Source organism: Dermacentor variabilis, chromosome 2 (assembly GCF_050947875.1).
Source record: "Dermacentor variabilis isolate Ectoservices chromosome 2, ASM5094787v1, whole genome shotgun sequence".
Classification (NCBI taxonomy): Eukaryota; Metazoa; Arthropoda; class Arachnida; order Ixodida; family Ixodidae; genus Dermacentor; species Dermacentor variabilis.
Genome location: NC_134569.1, coordinates 7,432,248 through 7,454,631, shown reverse-complemented (window position 1 = coordinate 7,454,631; position 22,384 = coordinate 7,432,248). Strand labels below are relative to the sequence as shown.

The 22,384-nt window shown below is 45.7% G+C and overlaps 1 protein-coding gene across 1 annotated transcript in view; it reads left to right on the top strand.

The window, feature by feature from the left end:
• The window catches only part of LOC142571327 (transmembrane protein 164), a 40,678-nt gene that overhangs the window by 8,867 nt on the left and 9,427 nt on the right, over nt 1–22,384 (top strand). Inside the window, exon 5 of the mRNA XM_075679591.1 lies at nt 11,693–11,930. Coding sequence (XP_075535706.1) covers nt 11,693–11,902 — 210 coding nt within the window. The 3' untranslated portion in view covers nt 11,903–11,930. The remainder of the gene's footprint in view (nt 1–11,692; nt 11,931–22,384) is intronic.

Genomic DNA, 22,384 nt, shown 5'->3' with positions numbered 1-22,384 from the left:
TGGAGTGCGGCGAGGTTGGCATTAACGCCGCGGGTGATCAGAAGAAACAGCAGAGGAAAGTCTTCAGAAACAAAGGTCCAGCACGTCGGGATGAATGCTGCAGCTTCTGTGGCGGCAACGTGCACGCCAGGGCTGCCTGCCCAGTGATGGCACAGAAATGCCACAGCTGCGGTATCACGGGACACTTTAGCACAGTCGCGATTCCTTCAAGTAAAAATTAACAACGTACCAGTTTTTGCTAAGGTGGATACGGGTGCTAAAGTTTCTGTAGTACCGCCATCTTTTCCACTCTTACCCTCTAGTCTATGGAAGGTAGGTGAGGTTCTGACTGGTGCAAGTGGGGCTCACCTGAATGTTTTGGGCAAATTTGAGGCAGAAGTTCAATGGGAGGGAAAATCTTCTCATCAAGCATACTATGTCGTCAGCCCTTTGCACCATATTCTTCTCTGTTTGCCAGCTCTTGAAGCATTAGGGCTAATTAAGTTCTTGGAGCCCTTAAGCAAGCACACTAATTACGAGGCCTTCCTCTCGCAAGCTTTCAGCAGCCTCGGCACAATGTCAGGCGAGTATCGCATCAGACTGAAGTCGGAAGCCATTTCTTTTGCTATGTGTGCACCACGCTGGATACTGATTCCACGGAGAGACCAGGTGAAAAAAGAAATTGAGAAAATGGAGGGAATGGGTGTTATACGCAAAGTTGACGGGCCAACCGACTGGTGCGCTGGTATTGTGCCAGATGTAAAACCTTCAGGAGACATCGAGGTATACATTGACTTGGCACAGGTAAACAAATCAGTTTTAAGAGAAAGGTTCACGCTACCTACGGTCGATGAAGTGCTAGGTTCGTTAGCTTGTTGTTCTGAAAAGTAGCAAATTCAATCTTTCATCAGGTTCGATTCGCCAAGGACTCGGAGGAGTTAACCACATTTATAATACCATTTGGGCTCTACTGTTTTATGAGGTTGCCTTTTAGAATTACATCAGCGCCTGACTATTTCCAAAAGTGCATCATTGAAATGTTGGAGGGCTTCTCTGGTGCAGTTAAACTGATGGACAACATTCTTGTGTTCGGTGACACTAAAAAGCAGCACGACTCAAGGCTGACAAATGTTCTAGCTAGATTGGTTCAGAACGCCACCTTAAACAAAGCGAAGTGTGTTTTTGGTGTAAACGAAATCTTTTTTGACAATCTCCGGAGATGGTGTACAACCTGACCGGGCAAAGATAGATGCTGTAAAAGAACTGGAGCCTCCAGGTAACGTAACAGAGTTATGCAGTGTTCCGGGCATGGCGAATCATCTTGGACAATTTTTTGCCACACTTGCCATATATAACGGCTCCTCTGAGGGGGCTGTTGACAAAAGATACCGAATGGGTTTGGGGCCCTGCTCAGAACACGGCCTTTGAAACGCTGAAGGCCCTAATTTGCTCTGCTAATCATATGGCCCTATATTTCCAATGATTCTTTCAGCAGACGCATCATCTTTTGGGCTTGGTGCTGCCCTTTTCCAAACGCTATGTAATGGTGAGCAATGATCAGTAGCGTTCGCCTCGCTATTGTCACGTGGAGTGACATATGAAGAACACAGTAGCAATACTGTGAAAGACGAAACTAACTTTTATTGGGCGAACCTGTGCCCATAAGAACAGGCTACACTTAAAGAATGGTGACAACGGCGAACACAGTCGGTGATCGTTAAAATCTGATCAACGGGTCAAGCGCGTCGGCTTTTGTAGATCAGTCGTCGAATGTTCCAGAGTAACCGTTGGGACCCGCGTGCCTTCCACAAAGTTCTACACCAGTCGCATCGTGCATACATGCAATGTTCCCATGCGTGGGCACGGGAACATTGCAAGAAGCATGGCTCCTGATTTTCGCTTTGCTCCGATGCAGGTTACGCTGATGCTCTTCTTCACCTGGCTGATACCGGAATCGATATCTCCCTCATGCCCATCAGCTCAGATGCTACCACCGCCACTGCCTGACTGTGGTCCCTTCAACAAATATTTCATCCCTGCGCTTCCGATGGAATCGTTCGCCTTCGGCCGTTCAACCCCATCGACGACTGCATCATCGCCCGCAAGGAATTTAAGCTGTGGCCACTCCGTCCTCGGATTCAGTGGGCACGGGAACATTGCAAGAAGCATGGCTCCTGATTTTCGCTTTGCTCCGATGCAGGTTACGCTGACGCTCTTCTTCACCTGGCTGATACCGGAATCGCTATCTCCCTCATGCCCATCAGCTGAGATGCTACCACCGCCACTGCCTGACTGTGGTCGCTTCAACAAATATTTCATCCCTGCGCTTCCGATGGAATCGTTCGCCTTCGGCCGTTCAACCCCATCGACGACTGCATCATCGCCGCAAGAATTTAAGCTGTGGCCACTCCGTCCTCGGATTCAGCGGGCACGGGAACATTGCAAGAAGCATGGCTCCTGATTTTCGCTTTGCTCCGATGCAGGTGTGTACGTTTTCCTTGTACGCTAAAAAAAGCGATAACATCTGCTTATTGCTGTTCCCATGCCCAGGGGTGCTGTGTGAAACTGTGCATGATTGCTTTTCTATGGCTTTCCTACTCTTGTGCTCCGGCGACATAGAAACGAACCCCGGCCCCACCACTCGATCCAAATCCCTATTAGAAATTGAATCACTCCCTGAAGACCCTGCAGAACAGATGACCGTAATTTTTCAACTGCTCAAAGATGTTCACTCCCGCTCATTACAAAGTTCGAAGGCACAACATGAGCTGACCGCAGACATTAAATTCATTAAGGCTGGGCAGAAAAGCATCGAAACAAAAATCACTTGACGTTCATAAGCGTCCGCATGAACTAGAAGAGAAAGGGAAAGTTCTTGATACCTTCAGCCATGAGTTTGCAGGCATGCAAGAATGTATTGAAAGCTTAACTTCACAAAATAAATTTTTACGAAAGCGCCTAGATGATATGGAGGACAGGTCACGCCGCGATAATTTGATTTTCCATGGACTAACAGATTCTTCTGAAACTTGGCAACAAACTGAAAGCACACTGACCATTGCACTAATGAAGGTTCTTGACTCGCCACCAAACGACCCATTTCAGCGTGTTCATCGTTTAGGGATATTTTCCACTAATAAATGCAGACCCATCATTGCGAAGTTTACCAACTACAAAATAAAAGAACTAATCCTATCACATCGCAATGATTTCAAGGAACACAAAATTTCAATAAGCGAAGATTTTTCACCCGCCACTCGAACTGCGAGACGGAAACTTACCGAATTTGGAATTGGCCATTCGGGATCACCCAAATTTCGCCTTCGCTACAATAAGCTATACATACGCGGCAAATTCTTCACGTACAATCCTTATAACGACACAATCGATGAAATCGAACAGCCATCCGAACACGTGCCCCAAGGATCAAGCGCTTCGTCACATGAGGCGTCCTAGGGGCGCGAGAGGAGCAGTGGTCATTCATCATTGCCATCTGATGTTACGATTCTGTATACTAACATCAGAAGTATCTTGAATAAGAAAACTTCTCTTTCTCTTTCATCGGCAATCGACACCTGTTCTGCACATATCATCGCACTTACTGAAACTTGGCTATCATCTCAAATTCACGATAACGAACTCTTTCACAACTGTGGGGTTCTCCTCCATGCTCTTGGGACAAAGGAACGACAACACAGTAGTGCAAACAATCACAAGGGCATTTATTGCACCTTTCATAGATCAATGCCTGCTAGCCGAGTTGCTATCCACAAAACATGCCGATGGGCGCGCGACAAATCTAGAAGTCCGACTCACCACGACCGGATAGCGAGCGAATATGTTCGCCCCATGCTGGATCCCAACGCCTGGTCGTTCGCGCATACTGTCACGCGAACCGTGGCGCATTCGAAGGCAGCCACGCGAGGCGGTCTCACAGAAGCATGGGTCGGCGTGCGGGACGTCCACGCTGTTCCCCGACCCGCCGGGAAAGAGCCCGTCCTCCCCTGCGCCCCCAAGTAACCCCGCCGTGAGGCGGCGTTAGCAGCGCAACACTCGCGCCATCTCTCGCACTGCGCCTCAACCACATCGACCGCCGCGGGCATCACGCAGGCCACGCGGCGATTACAGAAGCCGGATTACAGAAGATGCGCCATGCGGGAAAAACATATCAGGGGACGCGCGAGAGTCGCGCATCCCTACACAACGCACACCGCTTCGCAGTATATATCGCAATGACCGAACTAATCAACGGGGAGGCGGCGTACTCCTTGCTATTTCGAAAGACATACCGTCATCATGCATCTACACTAATAGCGTCTTGGAAACTGTCTGTGCATCAGTTACTTGTGACCATCAGAAAATAATATTCAGCGTATGCTATCGTCCTCCTTCTTCTCCACGCTCGTTTATTAACGACCTTCATGTTGAACTTAACATAATACACACCAGATTTCCATCGGCTTCCTTGTTTTTACTAGGTGATTTTAACTTTCCGAATATTTCTTGGTTTACCCAGCCTCCCACCCTATCTCCATTTTCATCCGATGCCAGCGATTTTCTTGATTTATGCACTGTTTTTTCACTTACCCAATTAGTCACTAACGCTACCAGAATCTCTGTCAACACAGCCAACACTTTAGATTTGATCCTAACCAATCGAGCCGACTTTGCTTCAGCCATCACCTATTTACCTAACATAAGTGATCACTCTTTGCTCATTTTCAACATTAACACTGCCTGTCCTAAACCTGCAAGAAAGAAAAAGACCATACTAGATTATATTATATTAGAGCAGACTTCGATGCCATTAACAATGAATTATCAGTTTTTACTCAAAACTTCTTCAGAAACTTTAAAGAACGCTCTGTGCAAGCTAACTGGGATATGTTCACTGCCAAAGTTCACGAACTAACTCAAAAATATGTTCCAAGACGCACCATCACTTCTAATCCTCAAGCCCCATGGTATACCGCCCATATAAGACTCCTATCTAACAGAAAAAAGCGCCGTTATCGTACAGCCAGGCTATCACAATGTAACGCACACTGGGACGCATACAAGACTGCCGCTGATGCGTATGTAACTGCGCTTAAGCAAGCAAAAGATAACTTACTCTCTAACACTTTACCATCGATGCTATCTACCAACATTAAAAAATTTTGGCACGTCATCAACCCGCATACCGAAGAATCTATCAACTTAACTGACGCTTCAGGTGACCCTATTCCGGCTCATTTATGCACATCAGAACTTAACGAAACCTTTGTTCTCAACTTCTCGCGCACATCAAACACCAAACATCCCGTTCCACTCCGGTATAATTTCCCAACTATGCCTCAAATTTTCATCGATTCATCTGGCGTTGCTAAACTTATTGATGTCCTAAAATTTCATTCATCGCCCGGTTTTGACTGCATTCATGCTAAATTTTTAAAATATACAATTGGGTACAGTTCCTTAATACTAACAAAGTTATTTCAGGAGACTCTCGATAGTTCCACTCTGCCAACACAATGGAAAGTCGGGAAGGTGGTTCCATTATTCAAGTCAGGAAATAGAACATCCCCTATAAATTATCGCCTCATCTCGCTCACTAGTACTTGTTGCAAACTATTAGAACATGTAATCTTCACTAACCTTGTGAACTTTCTCGAGTCTAATTCATTTTTTACACCCGCACAGCATGGTTTTCATAGGTCATTTTCTTGCGAAACACAACTTGCCAGTTTCACTATCAAACTTCACCATATTTTAGATCGCGCATCAGAAGCTGACTGCATTTTCCTAGATTACTCGAAAGCATTTGACAAGGTATGTCACCGCTTATTATTTTTAAAGCTAACCCAACTGAATATCGACTACAATGTTCTGAAATGGATTGAATACTTTCTTCTTAACCGATCGCAGTTAGTTTACGCTAATAATTTGAACTCACCTTTCAGCGAAGTTTACTCGGGCGTGCCACAAGGGTCAGTGCTTGGACCCCTTTTATTTCTTATTTACATCAATGGATCTCCCTTCCATTGTATCATCTAACATTCTTTTGTTTGCTGATGACTGTGTTGTTTTCCGCGAAATAAAATCCCCCGACAATGCTAACAGTCTTCAGCGTGACCTCTCTAACATTTCTCTTTGGAGTAATGAATGGCTTATGGAACTTAATACTAATAAGTGCAAAATTATGCACTTACTCTCCGCCTGTATACTACCTAAATAATGTTGCGTTAGAAGCGGTTACTTCATATAAATACCTGGGTGTTCATATTTCTACTGACCTTAACTGGACGCGCCATATTGAATACATTACTAACAAAGCTAACCGCATGTTGGGCTACGTGCGCCGTAACTTTTCCAAAACTCCATCTTCTGTGAAATTACTGCTTTATAAAACACTAATACGTTCTAATTTGGAATATGCCGCCGCGATATGGGATCCGCATCATGAAAAACTGATAACTTTACTTGAGCTGGTTCAAAATAACGCTGCTCGCTTTATCCTGTCTAACTTTAACCGTACCGCAAGTGTAACAAGCATGAAAGCTAATCTTTCTTTACGTCTTCTAGCATCCCGCCGGCAGACAATTCGTTTGAGCCTTTTTCATAAACTATACCATCACCCCATGCTATGCGATTTCCTCATTTCGTCCCCCAGATACGTGTCAAATCGCATTGACCATCGTCACAAAGTTGGCATTGAAACATGTAACACTAAAACTGCATTTCAGTCTTTCTTGCCTCGCACATCACGCGAATGGAACCGCCTTCCCGCAGATATAGTTGACATAATTGATAACCAGCATTTTCGTTCTGCGCTAGCTAACATTGTATAACAGGAAGATGATAATACTTGTTCTGTAACATGCATTGTATTTATTTATGTATTTCTGTTTTGTAACCACTCCCCTCTTTAATGCCTTTGGCCCTGAGGGTTCAATAAATGAAATGAAATGAAATCAGATTACACAAGGTTCGGCGACAACAAATAGCGGATAGAAGCATCGATAACATTCTAGAAACTTCCGATACATGTAGACTCATCCTGCACTGAGCGATAACAGTTTGATTATGACTACTGCTACTTTCTCGTTGAAGATGTGGAATTCGTCAATGTTGCCCGCTATGTCTTTATGAATTAGGAATCCTACCCCGTATTGCTTCTTATCCGGGAGACCTCTATAGCAGAGGACATGGCCGTTATTCAACAATGTGTAAGCCTCACCAGATCTTCTAATCTCACTAAGGCCGATAATATCCCAACCAATGTCTCGTAGTTCTTCAAAGAGTCCTGCTAAGCTTGCTTCACTTGAGAGGGTTTGGGTGTTAAACATTGCAAGGGTCAGTTTTCATTGGTGGCCTGTCCGGACCCAGATATTCTTGGCACCCTCTGCTGCGTTGCAAGTCTGACCACCGCCTTGGTCAGGTGCTCCGCAGCCACTGGGGACTGAGGGCCATTTCATTGTGGAGATCATTTCATTAGGGAGGTTATTACATTTTATTACATGTGCAAAAAATTGCTTATGCTATTTTGTCTATGTATTTTACAATAACCCATGTATAAAACTATACTCATTGCAAAAATGTTCTCACTTTATTGTTACCTAAAGAAATATTGCCTTGTTTTTTCTTGAAATAAGTTGCTATAGCGAATGCAAATCTGCAATAAAAAAAAAACATGTGATCCTGGGGGAATGCCTTTTCCAAAAGGATGTGACAAAGGGTTAAGGACGTTGTACATGATTTCCATTTTTCACCCATAATGTAATAGTGTTCTATTCAGTACTGTTGATTTTTTATATGAAACTGCAGCGGCCACCAGGGTGTGGAGCCAGTTTACGTTAGGCAAAAAGCTGTCCACTCACCTGTGTAGCAGCTACATAAGTTTGAACGCCTGATTCTCCTTGAAAAGTGTTTGCATGGTGCACCTGGTATTTTAGCACTGTTTGGAACCTGGGTGAAGGCTGTCTCGAGAGAGGGACCATGTGGAACAAGCAGCCGCATGCAGCTTTGCTTGCAGCATCTTCAGAAAACTGGGATAAGCATCAGTGTAATGCATGGCTTAACGGTAAGAATGTCAAAATTGAGCAGTAAGATCCACAGGATTTCAAATATCAAAGTTGCAGTACAAGAGAAAAAACATTAACGATGAGATTTCATCGAGCCCTTTGATGGCTCGGCCAGATGATGCCAATCACGTTACACATTAATTACTGGAGTGAAGATAGTTGATTTTGCAGAAAAATAAAAGGTATGACTAGATATTTCATGTTGTAATCGAGGTAGGTGAATATTGGTCTTTCTTGCGGCAATCCCGTGGGCGCTGCCATGTTTCGTCACGTGGTGGCATGTCCATTGCTTCCCTTAGCTGCCTCCATTGCCTCCATGTTTACAGTGGATGTGTATGATGCTGGTGCAGCTTTGCAAACCTCTGTTTTGGGAGACGCCGTAGACAGTGACAGGGTGGATGACACGTAGCTTTGGCCACAGATTCAGAGAACACGTAAAAGGGCTTTCGGAGCTGATTAAGCTATGTCCAAACGGCACGAGCAGCGTATATGGTGCTTGTTCTAAATGCAGAGCTAAATATGTGTTCCAAGCTATCCACACTTGCCACTTATGTATTGAATCAGGATCAGTGTGTTTTGCGCTTCATTCTTTATTTGGCAGGTACTTTGAAGCAGTGGCTTGTCGTGTTTCTGACTCAGTAAAGTTCCTCAGTGCAGTCACTATCTGATTATTTTCTGCTAATTGCCCGCGGGTGTGCTCAGTTCCGATAGATTTTCCGCTAGCTGTTCTGTACAATGTAATACTTTGTAGCATAGAGGTATTATCGTTAGTAGCTAGCTTACTCTTGTGGACCGTCACGAAACATTCAGCTTCGACCAATCGTGTGCTGTTGGTGTAGTACGTCATTTATTGTGCATATACAGTGTGCATATGCTCAAGTGGGCGCCTGTTCACTTATTTTTGATACATTGGCAGTAGAGTGGCTGTTTGCCAGTTGGCGTAGATGTGTGTAGATAATGCTCGTGAAACCTACTGGGACAGGAAGTGGTGCTACTCCATTTGTCATTGTTTAACAAGCGGCAACCACACTTGCTGACGTGGGGCTGAAGTCCCTTCTTTTGAGGTTAGCAATACAACGCTGGCAGATGAGTGAAGTTTTTTATCCTCGAGGAAAGTCATGCATCACGAAGGGCCGGCAACACAAGCTGTCCTTGTGTAGCAGTGGTTTGTGATTTTGGTCACACAAATTCCTTCCATTCCCCTGAGACGATTTTGTCTTACCAGTACTCATGTACGGGGCAGAAACCTGCAGGATTACGAAAAGGGTTCTACTTAAATTGAGGACGACGCAACGAGCTATGGAAAGAAGAATGATGGGTGTAATGTTAAGGGATAAGAAAAGAGATGATTGGGTGAGGGAGCAAATGCGAGTTAATGACATCTTAGTTGAAATCAAGAAAAAGAAATGGGGCATGGGCAGGACATGTAATGAGGAGGGGAGATAGCCGATGGTCATTAAGGGTTACGGACTGGATTCCAAGGGAAAGGAAGCGTAGCAGGGGATGGCAGAAAGTTAGGTGGGCGGATGAGATTAAGAAGTTTGCAGGGACAACATGGCCACAATTAGTACATTACCGGAGTAGTTGGAGAAGTATGGGAGAGGCCTTTGCCCTGCAGTGGGTGTAACCGGGCTGCTGCTGATGATGATGATGATACATCATACACAATAACACTCCTCACATGTCCAGGCACACACAAACAACACTTCCGGCACACAGCAAGCTTTGTCTGCTTGTGTTACAACGCCCTCCATTTTGACGAGAGCTTCGCGGTCAGAGTCGGTCTCAGTCTTTTCACGAGCACTATGATTCGACTTTGTTGCATTGTGGACTGCAAACGTAGCGACTGGCAATATATCAAGCTGTGACATTATGTCTTTCTGCAAGGCAGCAGATGAGCGGACTGGCTGCAGTGCATCGGACTGCCGCTATCCAATCAGCGCCAGGATTTGCGCGTTTACGGCCATCACTTCACACCGGAAGGTTACTAATGCAATAGCGTTTCACGAGTCCAGTATTAGGGTAAGCGCAAGCGCAAGGAAACGGGGCCTGGCCGTTTGACTGTGTCGTTCACAGGATGAGCAGAAGCACAAATGTGAATGGTCTGCACGGTGCAGCCACCTGGTGGCACAGAGCTCAACCACACAGTATAGCAGTAACGAAATGTATTCTTCTTTGCAGCTGGTGCAAATTTTTCGCATGTATGTAATCGTTAACACATTGTTTTTGTAAATGTTTAAGATCTTTTACGCTTGGTTAGAGCAATATTATCTCATTGTTTGGCTTGTTAAGCTCTGCACCAACGGGTGGCTGGACCGTTGAGACCGATCTGGTACGTCTACGCTAAAGTTCCTCCATCAGCTTGAGTTTATGCCTTCACCGTTCCGTCGAAATGCCCAGCTTGCCTGTCGTTACCGGAATACCAGACACGTTTGGCGCTACGACAGAATGCTCGCAACGCACACTGCTACGATGGCTTTTGCTTGGGGTCGACTGCCAAGCAGCTGGCGGAGAGTTTGGAGAGGCTTTGTGCACTCGCTCCTAGAGAACTGGAAGTCGACGACACGACGTGCCATCATGACGCAGAGCCAGTGAATGCGGAACTTAGCCCCGATCACTCAGCGAACGAGTTGAGGAGAAAATGCATGAGTATGGAGGAGGGTAACTTGTAATTGTTCGTAGCTCTCTTAATATGAGACGTTTCGCACAAATTGTGGTGCAAATTATTAACTTTAGCTGTACCCTACGCCTCTACAAAATTTGTCTGAACCATTTCAGGGGCCCCTTAATATGCCAGTCACTATTTTTGCAGCCAGCTACTGAACACATCTTATTAGTCCACAATTTGCTGCACAATTGGAGCATAGTGCCTTAGGGGAGACTCAGTTGCATACACAACAGCTGATCACACAGACTCAAGGTAAAAGCGGTAATGATTTTGTGTTCGTGAGCTGTTGCTGAGGCTACGTGCGGTGCGCTGCCAAAAGCACCATCTCATTTCTCTAGAACAAACTGCTCCATGAAAAGGGTCAATAGAAGTCACATGCCTAATGAACATGATCATGACAGCACAAAGTAATATGATTGTGCCGAGCTAAAACAGTGGGATAATTTAAGTGTTCGTTAGCAGTGAGCTTTGTTGCACATTTTGGCACAGAGGTGGTGGAAGAATTGCTCATGTGTCAAACAATATGAGGCTTGAGATGCGACATGAGAGCAGTCATAAAAAAAATTGTGAAAACAAATGACTCTAGCTTGCAAGGCTGCGATGAGGGAAAGGAAGGTGTGCTCACCTGTGTCATTTTGTAGAAGCTGATAGATTCTGCCACAAATGGGAGTTTGTGACGGCAGTTATTGCGGTGTTCATCCATCTGTCCTCTCCATGACACCAATGGGGGTGACCATCATCATTATCGTGCATCGCGCAGAGTTTCAGCAAGACGGCACAAATTGAGACAAGTAACTGTTCCAAACTGACATTTTGCATGCTTCAATGTAAGTGACTGTGTAGTAAATCATCTCCTTCGTGAACATGACATTCTATTATCTGGTAGGAGGACACTAAGCCTTAGATTTTTCTGCACTAAAGTATAAATAGTGGAGTGTTAGAGCAGTGTGTGCAGGCTGTTCATGCACTGAAGCATGTGCAGGTGACTGAAGTGAACCTGAACAGCATGCTGTGCCCGGCGGTGTCAGACCCTTTTTATGGCCCCCATTACCGGCTGTGGGCACTGGCCCACCAGTTCTTGCTGGTGCTGGTGGCAGGCAAGCTGTACACAACTGTGTGTGCCTGGCTGCTGCGTGTCACCAGGCTGCGCATCTGCTGCAGCACAGGACAGGACCACAAGCATTCCTCTTAGAGGGACTACCTCAGCGGCAATTCTCAAGGTGGGTGTTGCTGATGTTGTGGGCAGTTGACACTTGCGACCCTTTATACACAATGCCTCATAACTTAAGTGTACCAGTGATGGGTAAAAATGCCAACATTATGGGCCCATTAGCTTGCTTTTGGTGATACAGTCGCAACCAACTATATTGAACTCATTTACATTGAATTATTTTGTATATCGATCAATTTCTGGTCACAGTATAGTTACATTGAGCATATATAGCAAAAATTGCGCTTACATTAAACAAAAATAGCAGTGACTCCCGATATATAGATTGTCAAGTGGCGGAAAAGTGCCCCCAGAAGTTGGCTTTCCCTTGCGGTAGCAGGGAAACCCCGGCGGCGCAGCTCCATCCAACCGCTCTCCTTACCCTGACTGCGCTGCCTCGGGCTGCTCGGGCCCACCCGCAGCCTGGCCCACCCGCAGCGCTTGCTCAGACAACCAATCAGAGGCTCTTGTGCTTTCATCTTGCAAGATGGCGAAAGTGCAAGTTGTGTCACTGCTTTTGAAGTGAAAGCTTTACTGGCTGCGAACTTGCGATTTCGCCGTGGGAGTGCTCCGAGGAGGCGCATGACGTCACAATGCGCGCCTCGCTGCAGATATTTCTCTCTCTCTCTCGCTCCCTAGGCACTACTGCGCGTGCGCCACTAGTAGCACCGAGCCACAAGTGTTCCACTGCTGCGCAGTACCATGCCTTTCCGCCGCCGCCGTTTGGTATGACGTCACACCACATTCCTCGTCGTTGCGCTCGGCTCCGCTCGCGTCACCAACTGCGTCGCATGCCTGATAACATGTCAGAAGATTGAAAAGGAGAGCTCGCGTGCGCCGCAACCACAGTTGAGGCGGCAGTATGGACAGCGACAATTGATAAGCAGGAGGAGGCCTGCAATCGACATCGGAGTGAAATGAAGAGGAAACAAATTGCCCAGGAAACAGACAAACAGTGTGCTGAACGACTGCCTAAACGCCGCAACCTAGCTAGATAACCCAACTAACCTGGACTTGCAATCAAGATTAGCCAAGGCTAACCATGCTATGCCTTAGCTTTCGCTACATATATTCTGGCAGAGCCGAGCTAAGCCACTGCCAATTTTTCTGGTTCATTGTATTTGCGCCTTGTGGGCCTTCTCCCACAGTGTTGCTGTGATGAAGCGGCAGAATTCGCCTTTCGTTGTGAAGCTTGAAATCATAAATCGGGTCGAACGCGATGAGAAGTCGGATGTCCCCGCAGTGAGCAAGATTCGGAGGAGCACTCTCGGCACGATTAGGGCTAAAGCGACCAAACTCGTAACCCGGTGCCCGTGGCGCCCGACGCATACGCACGGCCGTGTACAAGTGGTTCTTCATATGTGCCGGTTTCCACGTGCTCGGTGATGACTAAATTCTGATGAATGCGATGAAGCCATTGCCGGTGTTGCCGATGTTTGGAGTGAGCTGTCAGAATTTCTGGAAGCTGTTAACGAATCAAGGGTGGATGAGTTAGTGAGTGCAGATGATGATGTCGCGACCACAGGAGAGCCCGAAAACGAAGACTACATCGCCAACATCGTACCGAGCACAAGTGAAAGTGGGCACAATGAGGAAAGCAACGACAGTCCTTTGCCCACATTCTCCAAAGTGATTGGTGCACTCGCACTATTCCGGTGCTTCTGCGCGAATGCGGAATGTTGCGGCCTCAGCTGCTCAGACTCCTTTTGACAATGTGGGGAAGTGCTTGCATCGCAAGCAGCGAAATTGCCGAAGCAGAAAAAAATGCAGGACTAATTTATGCGAAACTAAGCTAGCTTCATCAATAAAATAGTTTTATAAATGGTATGTGCTTTTATGACATCCAATTATTTAGCAGGCTTATATCAAATTATGCTCTATATCGAACTGCTAGGTGCTTTTTGCGAGTTTGATATATGTAACTGGGTTCGACTGTATATCTAAACTACAGTCGATTCAGTATATAGTTAAACCTCAATGTTATTAAATTCTCGATATAGCAAAGTATTTAACTTTTTATAACTTCTTTTCCTTAGAACATTATGTATATTGAACCCCATATAACAAAGTGTGTTTATATGCGATTTCAATATAATGAACTTTCACTGCCACTGCACATCTCCCCTCCTCTACCCTGGTCATCACTGCGCACTGCACAGCTAGGCGTATACGCTGCCTGCGAGCCCTATGTTGGTGGTAATGTACTGTCTTCCCGTGCATTTAGTGTTGGAGGTCACATAATCTCTAGTTTTGCAGACACGTTGAAGAGGGAGCCAGACAAAGTGTTCCCTCTCTTCTACCTGTGCTCTTCAACACACCAGCATTGTGACAGAGATAGTTTACGGTCATAGAATGAGATCTGTTCATGTTTGCCTGGGCATGCATGCCACCATGCTTGTTATTTAATTAGTAAGCGGATGTTTACTGCAATTTATACAGACGATAAACTATGAACCTTCATTAGTTGTCTACTACATTGCTATTGTTAATCAATGCCAGTTTCTTTTGGGCCAAACTGCAGCTTTTTACTCGTAGAACCAATACTAGAAACAATGAATATATTGTTACTGAAATTTAGAGTGCCAAACCAGATCTTGCTCGATTTCTCGGACATGACACGCGTGCAGTGTCGCAAATTTGCAACAAACATGGTGGCAGTGAACAATGTATCTTCACCCATCACCTCTCTTTCAGGCAATGTTAAAGTGAAGCTTTCTTTGTGACGTCTAACGGGTTTTGATGCTGCATTTATCAGACTGTGTGGAGATCAGTCCTCTAAGAGTGTCATCCTACTGCGGGCAACACCATCAGCAGCGGCGGCAGTGGAGTGGACATGAAAGCTTCCCAGGCTTTGCCTTGTAGCGCCGATGCGAAGATATTGTTGACACGGATGAAACTGCATCTTTGGTCCCTGACTGTCAAATTCAAAGAAATTAACTTTCTTTTGTCTTTGAAATTTGTTTTTTCCGATTGCCCGATAATGCAGAATTTTCATGCCCCCCCCCTTCCATGTAAGAAAAAGGTATTGGCGACTGTACTTATTTGCATGAAAGGTTGAATTTCAGTATAACAGAATTTTGATATGACGAAGTAATGTACTGATTTTACTGACTTCATTATATCTATGTTTAGCTGTATAGCAGACCCGGACATGTAGAATTATTGCCTATATCAAACCCATCTAACATCTCCTTGGAAATCCCATACAAAAGTGTAGTGCTGTACTGCACATGTATCGAACTCCCGTTCATTGCCACATTCGATATGCAGTAAAACATCATTAATTTAGATTTCACGGGACCCAAAAAAGTGTCCTAATCGACCGAATGTAGAATCATGGCCACTGAGATTTGCGTTCGCCAGCTTGTTTTGCTCTGGCCGTCCCATTCGCTGCACTCCCCAGCAAAAAGATGTAATGCTGCATGCTTGTTTGGCTACCCTGAGGGGGCGCTGTCAGCTGAAGCGTATGGCGCCAGCGGCTGCCCTGGTACAAGGCAGACTGCGTGAGATATCATTGTGCGCATTGGCTTATTTTTGTGTTTTGCGGAGCATTTTCACAATCAAGGGGAAGGAGCAGTGCCCAGATCTTCCAAATGCATTTATTTCGGCCTAATTTACTAAGAAAACACAGCAACTGCTCAGTTTTCTGAAATTAGATCGTTGTAAGGGTATACCTTTTTGTCTGTGTTAGTATTACGTTATTTTATTCATGTCTGCTTCTTCGCAGCATAAAATATTGTGATGTGGGAAGTAACAGGGGTATTCTGGCATCCTTCTTTGCTCAAGAGATATCTGGTTGGAAATTGGGCCAATTGTGGTCACTGAGACTATGTGGTCCACATCCCGCGAAACGTCACCTTATTATTTGACCACGTACAGATATTGATGAGGTACGGACACCCAAGCAGGGCTGCTTTCTGTGTTGTAAGAAGCTCGTTTGAACGCTAAAGCCATTGGGATTCGTCAGCTGTCGCCTTCATAGGTCGCTGTGCAATGAAGGCTGGCAGCTCTGAAAGATATTAAAGCATTCTGACTCCTGACACCCGCTCATTGCTTACGGCCTCATATTTAATATTTGCATTATTGTTAATGTGTACGCAAGTTTATGTCCTTTGCATTCTGTATGCGTTTCTGGAAGCTTATCGAAAGCAAATAGTATCTGCTGCCAGGCTGCAGGAATGAGCCCACTCTTTACAATTCCAATTGCCATCGGAAAGAACTTCATAGGGAAACTGGTCACGCCAGCCATCTGGTTCGATGCCATCTCGAGATAGGAATTCTGGAGAGGGTGCTTTATCCTCATTTGAATTTATTGTCACCGCAACCTTGTGAACGAAAGCATCAAGCTCAAAGGGAAGTGGACAGTAAGTATGGCATAGGTCAGCAAAGTCACTTATGAGTGGCTGACTCAAACTTACACTGACCCGTGAGTGTGAGGCTGGCTGAGCAGAATTTTGGTGAGTCTTAGTCCGAGTGAGTGTTAAGCAAGAAATTAATGTTTCAATTATTTTCTGACTATATGGTGAATTGGAAGAAGAAGGCATCGCTAAAATTGTTGTGGCAGCGGCAACGTCAACGCTTTATAATCCAAGCGCCGCGCACCATTTTTCTAATGACTGTATCGAGGGAAAGGGCCTATGATGGAACTGCGTGACCACCGCATTATCGGCAGCACAATGTTCCCGCGTATATTCTGAACTTCCCATTCCTTCACACACACGCGTACACACACACACATATATGAGGTTTACGTACACGCCTGTAGCACCAGTAGGGAGCCGTCGCAGCAGTGACAACACTCAGGCAAAACGTACGGCCACTTTCACTGCCATCACTGCCCAGTGCTTCTTGTCTTGCTCTTAAAAGTGTGTGTCCACATTTCGTGCCTCTGCGGCATGACAGAGGGAGTTTGGAAAGGAAATGTGGGAAGCCTCACAGGCGAGTGCTAAGCATTGTGCACAATACAAGCATAGCTTTCACTTTCACCGCCGGCACCTCAGGGTCCGGCAATTCCTGACACTCCTCACGAAGGTGAGGTGAGGACGTTCAGGTATTGCTGCACCTGGCGGCACTGAGCGCCGATGACATCGCAAGAAGCAAGCATGTTCGGTGCTGAGTGCCGAGTTTGGTCAGTTCAGTTAGCGTCAGTGTGCGCTATACCTTCTTTCTATGTAACATGCACATGCTGCAGCGTTTGTGCTGTTGCCTTGTTCGAATGTGTTCAGCGTAATTGAAAGGAAATGTTGATGTCGCTGCCTGGAGTGTTCTTATAATCGCTATTGCAATACGATATTCTGGGTGTATGGGCAAATGAACAATACTGTATGATTATGAGGCACGCTTTAGCGCAGAGTTCCGAAATAATTCTGATCACTCGGGGTTCTCTCACGTGCACATCAGTCTAAGTACACTGGTGATTGCGGCAGGTTTCTGTAGGCGGCTCCTGCTACGTCTTGCTTCACGCCATATCACGGTGGTGAAATACACAGATGAAAGCAAGTGCTGATACCAGCTGGTGAAACTATTTTATAACTGGCTGCTTTGGTGAGCCAGCTTTGAAACTGGCTCACAAAATGCTAAACACATCTATATATTCTTTAGTAAACAGCGCGAATAACGGGATGCAGAAAAGAGGCACACGACACAGCCGACACAGCGCCTGCGTCGTGTGCCTCTTTTTTGTGTCCCATTATATGCGCTGTTTGCTAAAGAATGTGTTCGTACCAACAAGCCCGGCTAGCCATTATTCTGAAGTACATATATATAACCCGCAAATTTCTAAGTATAATGTGTTCTCAGCACATGACAATCTTCTGCAGAGACATTTGACTTCTACGTACTCACTTGAATGTAGTGAGTGTATGTCTGCAGAAAAAAAATTGACCATTTAAGAAAATAGGCTCCAGCATGCACTTTGACCTTCGTACACCTTTAACTGTCATTTACAAATCAGTAAAAAATCATAAACCAGTGCAAGAACATTCCCTTCTCGCCTCATCCAAGCTGCGGCAACAGTACTATAGCACCCGAAAGCCTCCCCGATGCCTCTGTTGTGAGTGCCGCGGCATGGAGGAAGAGCCAGCCACGCCCACCTCTGAAATTACGCTCTCTCCATACAACTGGGGCGACCGGACGAAAACCAGCTGACGTGCGCAAATCTTAGAGGCCATGGCAGAATTATTGGGGGCATCAAAAAAACAATAAACAAATGCTTACTAATGAATACATTGTTGCACTAACAGGAAAATAAAGACTTAGGAGGGCAAGTAAGAAACTATAGGTCGAGTGCTGATTTTTTTATGCATCTATTTAAGGCCAAAAGTTCATGGGCTGGTATACGTGGCTCATGGCTATACTTTGGCCCTTTGTCTAGGACACTGTCAGCGCTTGACCTATCGTTTCTTACTTGCCCTCCTAAGTCTTCATTTTCCTGTTAGCGAAACAATGTATTCATCAGTTCTCAACCAACTCGCTCTGCAACAAGTTTTACTCAAATGCTTACTATATCGTTACACTTTTATTTACTAAATGAATCAGCAAATCCTGCTTCTATATTGCTCAAGAGCAGTTCAAAAACAGCGGTTCTCATCATCTCGTGACTGATTAGCGCCTGCAGCGGCGAAGGCCTCGTGACTTCCTTCGCAATGTAGTTGTGGCAAAGGACACACATCTTCATCCAAAACGTGCTTTTCACTATTGCACGTACAACCAGTTCTGTTTCACCACATGCAGTCAGTGCAGCTACCAGCTTAGGATCACACCAGGCAACTACTCAAGCATGCTTATAACAAAGTGCTTGAGACCTACAAGATCTTTCATCATACAGGTCATTTCGTTGTAAAAAATTACACACCATACGGCCCTCGATAGAGCAGGCTAAGCACGTTCAACAGGAGAAAATATTTTATTTAACATGAATGTAAGAGAGATATAGTAAAGTGAGTAGCTAACTTTTTGTGCACCCCGGCAAATGCTACACAGTGAATCACTCTGACCAATTACAGGCAGTCCAGAAGGCCCGCGATGTGGCTCAAGGGCTCGACCTGACAGTCCCAACGTGGGAGCGGCCCGCGTCAACCTAGGATTGACCTTCAGGACCCAATAAAGTTATTCATACCATACCCTTTTTGACACCGAACATGCTACCATAGCTGACCTTATTGCACTGAGGTTCATGGCATGCTCCGCGGCGAAACGATGCAGGGTGCTGCAAGTTCTGAAATCCCGCCATCACTTCCTTTGCCGTCAGTATTCTTAGTTTGTTTACAGGCTCTTTATCACTGTTGCTTTCGCTGACATTTGCATTCTTTCAAAAGCTCCAGACACCTTTGAAAATGTCGGTTGCCAGTTACGATTACATCATCACTGCGACGTATTTGCCAACCGTCACATGTGCGGCTCTGCTACCAGCAGTGCAGGAATTGAGTGATTTGCTGCAGAAGTGTGGCAGGACTGTGGCACTCGCTGACATCGGTGTGCTCGTCAGGTAGGGGTGCAGCTAAGCGGTATCTGCAGAGAGCAGTGACATTCATTGTAAAGCAACAAATAAGTCGTTGGGTTCGCCTAAATTAGTTCTTTGCACAGGCAAATTCGTTGCAGTGGTCTTCATTTTAGGGGCATTTATAATGCATAGGAAAGATTGTAATTCCAGCAGGACATAAGCAATCCTTCATTATGCAGGTCACTTTGTTGTACAGTCAAACCCACTTATAACAATTTTCAAATGCCATGAATATTCCATTATTATAACCGATAATTGTTAAAACCAGGTTGCACGAAAAAATCAAAATAGGCGGATGGCAGAGCTGATCTTAGCAAACTATAATGGTGGGGAGACCAGTGCCCCTCCCCACTATATCTCAACCACCTTCCTCCATCCAGCTGCTGATTGTGCTCACTCGTTTAACTGCTTCCTGGGTGCTCCGATCACGCTTAACAAGCTGCGTCTGTCGGCGTTAAAGAATGCCACTGCTACAACTGCAAAGAGGGGTCACGGGTGGCAAGCGATACGCGAGCACTGCCGAGGCAGCGCTTTAGTGGGCCCAAAAGGGGCCTTTTCAAAAATGCGAGGAGGTTGCCGCGGCAGCCTGTCAGCTTGAGAAATTCAGAAGAAACGCAGAGGCAAGATCGCCACAAACGTCTCGCCACATAACGTCACACTGCATTGCACGAGAAAACCATATGTCCATCAGCCTTGCCGACATCCTTCTCCAAGGCATCCAGGTGCTCCACGTAGTGCAGCAAAAGGTTCCTCGTAAAAACGAAGCCCTAGAGAGACTGAATCATCGGTGATCCTCCTGTGAGGACAACGTTGAGGCAGCCTGCCCTACCGGGTCATCGCTGCCGTCGTTGCCATCTCTATCCGATGCAAGCACGTTTGCAACAATCGCCTCATCGGTTAAAACCACTTAGTATACTTAGTTTCCAAATCTACAGCCGTGCGCTTTCGTTTCACCAGCAACATTGTGCATTGCCGATTATCAGCGGGCAGGTCAGTCATCTTCCGTCTCGGCGGCGAGTCAAAAGAGGCTGAGACACCACGTGGCCAGGAACGATTTCGACGTAAAAGACGAACACAGGACTGTTTGCAGAACTGTGCTGAATGAGGAGCCAGCGAGCAAGATGAGAGCAGCGCAGTTGGCGTGGTCCATTCGTGTTTTGGAGGGTGGCGCAGTATAGAGATATGTGCATAGCCCATTCGTGTTTGGAGGCATGGAAGGGCAACGAGAGAAAGGCACGCGGAGAAGGCTGGAAAATGAGCGTGTGGTGGCCGTTCGAGCAGCAGGCCATTGTGCAGTGGCTCGAATTTCTCGTTTCCCTTTTCTCTTTTCAAGGATTTCGCATTTCACTACTTTTCGGCTCGGACACCGAGCAGCCAGCCTTCATCGTTATAACCGATAATGCGTCATAGGGGCATTGTAGTAAATGGCTTATTTCACCATGCAAAACTTACAAAATTTGACGGTGCAGCAGCTTCTCACTGTTAAAACTGGTATCGTTATAAGTGGGTTCGACTGTATAAGCGTTTGATTGTAGTTATAAAAGCACAGAAGAACGACTTCTCTGTTGTCCGCCTCTGACTGCCTGCCACGTGACGCTGACTGAATGGAAGCTTCTCAGAGTGCTGCACAACGGGCGAGTTTTAACCCTTTATTGACGAGTGTTGCCTGCAGGCAACATACTCCGAAAAAAAAAAAAAAGCCTATTGTTTTCTTTCCGAGTTTCATTATTGAGTACGATGTTTCTGGATGAATTTCTTTGGCCAAAACTCACTCACATGCAGCAAGTGTCATTTGTTGGTTTAGAGCTGGAACAGAGAACGAGGAAGAAATTTGGCACATGACTGGCTTCCTATTGAAGGCATGGTCAGAGGAGACATACTGACGCAAAATCTCCAGCTGCAGTGGTGTCACACATGTGATGCAAAGCAAATGAAATGTGCATTTATGTGCACATATGACGAGAGCTGGCTGCACAAATTCCAGATGAAGCAATAGGTGGCTTGGGGTAAGGTCCACTACCAGTTTTCTGCCTGGTGTCTCCCTTCTGTTGCTGAAAAAGTCCCCAGAAATATTTTTTCTTTTCATCGGTTACGCTTATACTTGATGTGTTGTGCACGTTTCAATAGAAAAACATTTTTTGGTAGGTATCCATCATCATCAGCATCATCATCATCAGCCTGTTTTATGCCCACTGCAGGGTGAAGGCCTCTCCCTGCGATCTCCAATTACCCCTGTCCTGCGCATCCGATTCCAACTAGCGCCCGCGAATTTCCTAATTTCATCGCTCCATCTAGTCTTTTGTCATCCTTGATTGCGTTTTCCTTCTCTTGGTACCCATTCTGTAACCCTAATGGTCCAACGGTTATCTAACCGGCGCATTACATCACCTGCCCAGCTCCATCTTTTCCTCTTGATGTCAATTAGGATATCGTCTATACCTGTTTGCTCTCTGATCCAAACCGCTCTCTTTCTGTCTCTTAAACCTAGCAATCTTTGTTCCATCGGTCTTTGCGCGGTCCTTAGCTTGTTCTCAAGCTTCTTTGTCAGTCTTGCAAGTCTCTGCCCCATATGTCAGCACTGGTAAAATGCACTGATTGTACACCTTCCTTTTCAATGATAATGGTAAGCTTCCAGTCAGGAGCTGACAATGTCTGCCAGCTGTCTGTCAGCCAAAAGGAGACTATACGCAGCATTGTAGGAGGCACTGAGTTATTTTTCTCTCGTGAGCCGGCATGTGCTGTGTGTAGCATTCCAACCACGAGAGCTCTACCAAAGCAGTCATCGAAATACAAAAGTCTTTATTTATACTGAGAATTACGAGATTTAGAAGCACAGCTTTTTGAGCGGGACTATTTTACTTGCTGAGGCAATCAGCTGTTGCGCTTTGTTCATCTGGGCGGGGCCTCCCCATTTTTCTAAAGTTTTACCCGACTATATGTAAACATACTCCTTCACAGACTCT